General features: G+C 38.9%; 1 protein-coding gene across 1 annotated transcript; it reads right to left on the reverse strand.

Annotated features, from left to right (window-relative positions):
* Positions 1 to 3,116: 3,116 nt before the first annotated feature.
* LOC106092340 (peptidoglycan-recognition protein SB1) lies at positions 3,117 to 4,278 on the reverse strand. Its single transcript, XM_013259172.2, has 3 exons — positions 3,921 to 4,278; positions 3,464 to 3,805; positions 3,117 to 3,397 (listed from the first exon to the last, which is right to left on the reverse strand). The coding sequence occupies exons 1-3, from the start codon at positions 3,958 to 3,960 to the stop codon at positions 3,216 to 3,218; spliced, it is 564 nt and encodes a 187-aa protein (XP_013114626.1). The 5' UTR covers positions 3,961 to 4,278; the 3' UTR covers positions 3,117 to 3,215.
* Positions 4,279 to 6,897: the final 2,619 nt, after the last annotated feature.

Raw genomic sequence — 6,897 nt, forward strand, 5'->3', positions numbered from 1 at the left:
CACGGACATTGATTGGTCTTATAAATATTGGGTTGCCCAAAAAGTAATTGCGAATTTTTCATATAGTCGGCGTTGACAAATTTTTTAACAGCTTGTGACTCTGTAATTGCATTCTTTCTTCTGTCAGTTATCAGCTGTTACTTTAGCTTGCTTTAGAAAAAAAGTGTAAAAAAAATATTGATTATTGATTGATTAAAGTTCATTCTAAGTTTTATTAAAAATGCATTTACTTTCTTTTAAAAAATCCGCAATTACTTTTTGGGCAACCCAATAGAAGGCACTTGAATTTTGTATTTCAAATTTCAACAAAATCGGGTAATAAGTAAAGCTTTTATGAGCTTCAGACCCTTGACTGGCATATCGGTCTATATGACAGCAATATCTAAATATAGTCCGATCCAAACCATATTTGGGGCGAATGTCAGGAGACCTAAAACTACCCACTGTTTAAAATTTCAGCGAAATCGGGTAATAAATGGGTTTTATGGGCTTCAGACCCATTATCGGCAGATCGGTCTATATGGCAGCTATATCTAAATATAGTCCGATATAACCTATACTTAGATCAAAGGCGGCAGGCTTAAAATAAACCACTGTTTCAAATTTCAGCGAAATTGGTCAATAAATAAAGTTTTTATGGCCTTCAGACCCTTTAATGGGAGATCGGTTTATATGTGGTAGCTATATCCAAATATAGTCCGATCTGAACCATATTTGGGTCAGTTGTTGAGAAGCCTTAAACTACTCAGTGTTTGAAATTTCAGCAAAATCGGATGAAAAATTAAGTTTTAATGGGCATTAGACCCTTTATCGGAAAATCGGTCTACATAGCGGCTATATCCAAATATGGTTCGGTTTCGCCCGTTGAAGAACTTATCCATCGTGCATCAAAAAGGCGTATCTGTGCCAAATTTCAGCTCAATATCTCAATTTTTGAAGCCTGTTGAGTGATTACAACAGACGGAAGGACAGAGGACTTAGAATTTTACGACGATCCGAAATATATGTACTTTGTAGGGTCGGAATATACCCTCTATCCTCCGGTGGTGGGTATAAAAATGGAAGTGCAATTTTTAAGACATTTTTGTGAAATTTGGAGTGGATAGGGTTTAGGTATGTGCTCAGTCAAGACCAATATGTAAGGAGTGTTTTTTTTTTTTGTTAGCGAAGGTTTCATTTGTGGTCCGATTTTGAACTGTTTAAGTGCTGCCCAACGTATACAAAAAAGTTGCTTTCATTTGCAGGATATCTCAAATTGAATATTTCATTCATTTTTATACCCACCACCGAAGGACGGGGGTATATTCATTTTGTCATTCCGTTTGCAACACATCGCAATATCCATTTCCGACCCTATAAAGTATATATACTTTTGATCAGCGAAAAAATCTAAGACGATCTAGACATGTCCGTCCGTCTGTCTGGTGAAATCACGCTACAGTCTTTAAAACTAGAGATATTGAGCTGAAACTTTGCACAGATTTTTTTTTGTCCATAGGCAGGTTAAGTTCGAAGATGGGCTATATCGGACTAAATCTTGATATAGCCCCCATATAGACCGATCCCAAATTTCGGTGACATCGGACAATAAATGCGCCTTTTATGGGCCCAAAACCTTATATCGAGAGATCGGTCTATATGGCGGCTATACCCAAATCCAACCGATGAATGAAATGAATGTTCAAGGGCCTAACACAACTTCCTGCCCCAAATTTAGGCAAAATCGGACAATTAATCCGCCTTTTATGGGCTCAAGACTTAAAGCGAGAAATCGGTCTATATACCACCTACATGCTAATCTGGACGGATCTGGGCCAAATTGAAGTGGGATGTCGACTGGCCTAACACAACTCACTGCCCCAAATTTCAGCAAAATCGGATAATAAATGTGTCTGTTATGGGCCCCAAAACCTTATATCGAGAGATCGGTCTATATGGCAGCTATATCGAAATCTGAACCGATCTTGGCCAAATTGAAAAAAAAATTCAAGTGCCAACTCCCTGCCCCGAATTTCGACAAAATCGGACAATAAATGCGACTTTTATGGGCCCAATACCTTAAATTGAGAAATCGGCCTATAAGGGAGCTACATCCAAATCTGAACCGATCTGGGCCAAATTGCAAAAATATGTCAAGAGGCCTAACACCCACTCACTGTCCCAAATGGTAAAATCGCACAATAAATGCGCCTTTTATGGGCGCAAGACCTTAAACCGAGATATCGGTCTATATGGCAGCTATATCCAAATCTGGACCGATCTGGGCCAAATTGAAGAAGGGCCTAACACAACTCCAAAATTTTAGCAAAATCGGATAATAAATGTGCTTTTTAAGAGCCTAAGACCTTAAATCGGCGGATCGGTCTATATGGGGGCTATATCAAGATATAGTCCAATATAGCCCATCTTCGAACATAACCTGCTTATAGACAAAAAAAAAGAATCTGTGCAAAGTTTCAGCTCAATATCTCAATTTTTAAAGACTGTAGCGTGATTTCAACAGACAGACGGACGGACATGGCTATATCGTCTTAGATTTTTACGTTGATCAAGAATATATATACTCTTTAGGGTCTGAAATGGATATTTCGATGTGTTGCAAACGGAATGACAAAATGAATATACCCACATCCTACGGTGGTGGGTATAAAAATATATTTCCATTACCAAGTTGTCGAAGGAAAATAAGTTACAGAATACCAAGACTTCTGTCGGTTTTTGCCTTTGACAAACGGATTAAGAGTGATTGTATAACCAAACCGATATGACCCGCTTGAATAATAAGATTTTAATAGTAGGTTAGGTTCGATTAGAGTGGCAGTCTTTTACAGACTCACATAGACAATTGTAAGTCCATTGTGGTACCACAGTAGCGACAGACCAAGGCCTCTGGTGGGAATCGAACCCACGACCCCCGCACTGGTAATCGAAGCACGCTACCGACTCGTCTACCGGGGCCCTTTACTGAGAATAGTAAGATGGTCAAGAAAGTATGTACGGTCGCCAATCGATATTTCGGGAGGATAAAAGTGAAACGATGAAATTGGTATATCCCTTAAGTATAACAAACTTAAGATTATATCATATTTCTATTCTTTTTTAAGTTAGGCATTAAATGTAATTTACAACTTTATTTAAATTTAAATAACAAACAGGGATCTAAATCCTTGGTACTGCATTTAGTTGTTAAGAAAGAGTAAGGATATTTTTCAAAACTAAATCTCCTTCCAGTGAGGCCACGTCTTAATTTCATTGTACAGGGCTGTGCCGGGACATGAAGTGGCTTTTGTTTGACGATGCCCCAACAAGGTATAATTCTCTTTCAAATAACCACTACTAACTGCCTGTGCTATTAAATCCTTGGCATTTTGTAGCATTTCATCTGAAGGCTTTGAACCTAGAAAAAAAGTGAATTTAAGTCATATTTGCTTACATAGAGCAGAAGCCAATCTTAGAAACTTACTTTCAAAATTACCCAAGAATACAATGCCAATACTTTTGTTGTTATAGCGTGGTGCATGTGACCCCTGATAGCCCCAGCCGCGACCTTCGTAAACGTTTCCATCACCGGCAATTATGAAATTATAACCAATATCACTGAAATTCCTGCGACCCTTGTGATCGCTTTGTATATTCTTGATGAGTCGCTGACAGGCCGCCTCCGAACTGCAGCCATTGGGATTATCCGAATGATGAATTATAACAAAATCGACAGCGCCGTTAATACGTACTGGGGATCTAGCCGCAACTGCTCCCCAGCTGCTGCGTGGTTTAATGTTGATGGATAGGCAACAAGGGAACGTTGCTGAAAGAAAACGAAACAGAAAAATTATTTTGGAAATAAGCTTCTAAGGGCAGAAATTTAAAAAATCTTAAGACGCTCTGCCTCTTGACTCTTATCGTAAAGTTTTTGCACATACCCACAATAAGTAAACACACGATTGTTACTAAATTTGCCATTATCAGTCTTCTTGGTTGATGTTCTCTTCTCGAAATGATTTTCTTGAATGTGCCCAGTAATCAGTCAGCATTGTGGTTTTATAAATGCAAACTACAGCATCTGCCTAATGATCTTTTGGTTCACCTCACCACTTATCAGACGCAGATAATGAAAGTTCATATTTTTAGATGTGGGGATTCACATACAAAAGAACACATCATGCCTCATTTATTCATTCACAGTGGTTTACAAAAAAGTCCAGCTTCAGGTAATTTTATGAGAAACAAGTAAACAAACGCCGGGTTCGCTTGTCCAAACAGTTACCAACACTAATTGATTCAGCTAAAACTTTCAACCCGGTTGACAGGTGAGTAATTTTTAAGAAATCTTTGAGTCAAGTTCAAACTCGCAGGCAATTCATTTGTCCAGAAGATAATGATGATGTTTATATGTTTAGATGGGGGATTCACATACAAAAGAACACATCATGTCTCATTTATTCAATCACAGCGGTTTACAAAAAAGTCCAGCTTCAGGTAATTTTATAACAAACGCCGTGTTCGCATGTCCAATCTTCGGTTTCCCACACCAATTGATTCTGTTAAAACTAACTCGGTTGACAAGTGAGTCTTTGAGTCAAGTTTCTAGGGGCTTATGATATACATAATAGTCGGCCTACAACTTTTTATTAACCTAGTTGGGCCAAATTGACATACCGCCCAAAACTTCCAGGCATTAATTTCTCCCTCGAATAAAATCCTTCTATTCTGACTGAATGGGTGGAGAAAAAATTGGGTAGAGGGAATTCCGAGTTTTCGAAAACAGCTGTTTTATTTTGGGTAAACATTTAACTATGAGAATACTTGCCGATTAGAGCACGCTCTTTTCGTACATGACGTACATAAGACAAGTATTAGGTCTGTTCACGTACTTTTCCAGGAGAGTAAGAGCCATTGTACTCTCTTTAAAAAATATGCAAGCAAAAGTACGCAAACGACTTCCAGTGAAAATTTGATCAACCGTTGATTGGTTGATTTTTTATTTGCTTGCTAGGAAAATAATTTTTTTAAATAAAGAATGCTGGCGATACTTGTGAGGTATTTTCCTTAGATAAACGTCAATTTATTGACCCGAGAGTGAGAAGGCTAGAAGGGGAGCTGTTCGTATATCCATGATCTCCGTGCCGCTAGACAGCCATCACAAATTACCGTGCAATCCCATGGCAGCCGGTTGTATGTACCGCATTGGGCCGGTGGAGTCTTTCCTTGGCCTAATGGAGTCTTTCAGTATACAACACACTGCAACAACAACAACAATCGTGCTTCATCCGTGGCGCCAAGTTGCGCAAAGCGCTGGTTCGTTAGATAAACGTCAATTTATTGACCCGAGAGTGAGAAGGATAGAAGGGGAGCTATTCGTATATCCATGAACTCCGTGCCGCTGGACAGCCATCACAAATTACCGTGCAATCCCATGGCAGCCGGTTGGTTGAATGCACCGCATTGGGCCGGTGGAGTCTTTCAGTGTACAACATACTGCTACAACAACAACAACAATCGTGCTTCATTCGTGGCGCCAAGTTGCGCAAAGCGCTGGTTCCAGACAGAATCTCTACTCTGATGCTGACGAATCTGTATCTGCCTGGAGTCGATTACCTTACAACTGTCCTCAGCCTATCTGAACACTTTTATAGTACCCGATGTTTAGAAGATGGGCAGTCTGATCCCGCAACTGAAACCTGAAAAGGACACGAGCAAGGGAGAGTCGTACAGACCGATCTCCCTTCTCTCATCAGTAGCCAAGACGCATGAGGGACTACTCCTCCCGCTCCTATCGTTGGACAGTTTCCATTCGACGAGCATCAGCATGCATTTCGAAGGCTGCATAGGACTACAACTGCTTTACATGTCATCGCCGTATACAAAAGTACACTTGTTGTGCTGGCAAAGATACCTTGAATCTAATGCTTTTGGATATTGTGGCTAGATAAATTGCTACGACCACTGATGTGAGGCTAAGGGAGCTTTCAATTTGGTCATGTGGCGACTACGAACACTGTGTTATCATTGAAGATACCTGTATTCGTTCACAATTAGCAGACCAATTTGTACTAATTTTTTCCAATCTCACTGTGCGTAACTTTTAACTGCCCAGCCAGACCCACTAAATACCATGGCAGCAACTTCCCTCCTTAACAAATTCAAAGGAACGGTGTTGGTTTCATCGTAACTCTGATGAAGATGATTCCATCAAAACACGTAAGAAAATGATCATTGCTATTTTTTTGTTGTCTGGAAGGATACAATGTTTGAATTTGTCAAGATTTTCCAAATAATTCCACAAATTTTGCACTTACCTTCTAATGTAGAACACCCGACTTGAGGTAAAATTACAACTTCATTTGTCGAGTTCTGGACCTGCTGTCATGAATCTTAACTAAAAGTAAATAATAATGAAACAAATTTAATAATTACCAATAAAAAGTATTGGGTTGCCCAAAAAGTAATTGCGGATTTTTCATATAGTCGGCGTTGACAAATTTTTTCACAGCTTGTGACTATGTTATTGCATTCTTTCTTCTGTCAGTTATCAGCTGTTACTTTTAGTTTGCTTTAGAAAAAAAGTGTAAAAAAGTATATTTGATTAAAGTTCATTCTAAGTTTTATTAAAAATGCATTTACTTTCTTTTAAAAAATCCGCAATTACTTTTTGGGCAACCCATTATTTATATTTCTTACTTACCTCTGCCTTTTTGATGCATTTGGGCATTAGCTTTTCATAAAACAGCTGACCTTTACAAAACATCTGTTCAAAGTTGCAAATTTCTGCTGGCAGAAAAAGTCCCAGTAGAAATTTGCAGGTTCTGTATTTTTGAACTGTCAAAATTTGCTCTCTCTCGCGCTCTTCTCTGTTGGCAAATAAAGTACGCGAACGACTTTCATTGGTGCAAATTTGCA

This window comes from Stomoxys calcitrans, chromosome 1 (assembly GCF_963082655.1).
Source record: "Stomoxys calcitrans chromosome 1, idStoCalc2.1, whole genome shotgun sequence".
NCBI classification, from domain to species: domain Eukaryota; kingdom Metazoa; phylum Arthropoda; class Insecta; order Diptera; family Muscidae; genus Stomoxys; species Stomoxys calcitrans.

Bases quoted from the DNA above. Each gene is read 5' to 3' on its own strand.
- LOC106092340 (XM_013259172.2), bottom strand. From the start codon at position 3,960: ATGGCAAATTTAGTAACAATCGTGTGTTTACTTATTGTGG. The intron at 3,806-3,920 runs GTATGTGCAAAA...GTTTTCTTTCAG, and splicing joins CGTGTGTTTACTTATTGTGG to CAACGTTCCCTTGTTGCCTA. The intron at 3,398-3,463 runs GTAAGTTTCTAA...CTTTTTTTCTAG, and splicing joins ATTCTTGGGTAATTTTGAAA to GTTCAAAGCCTTCAGATGAA.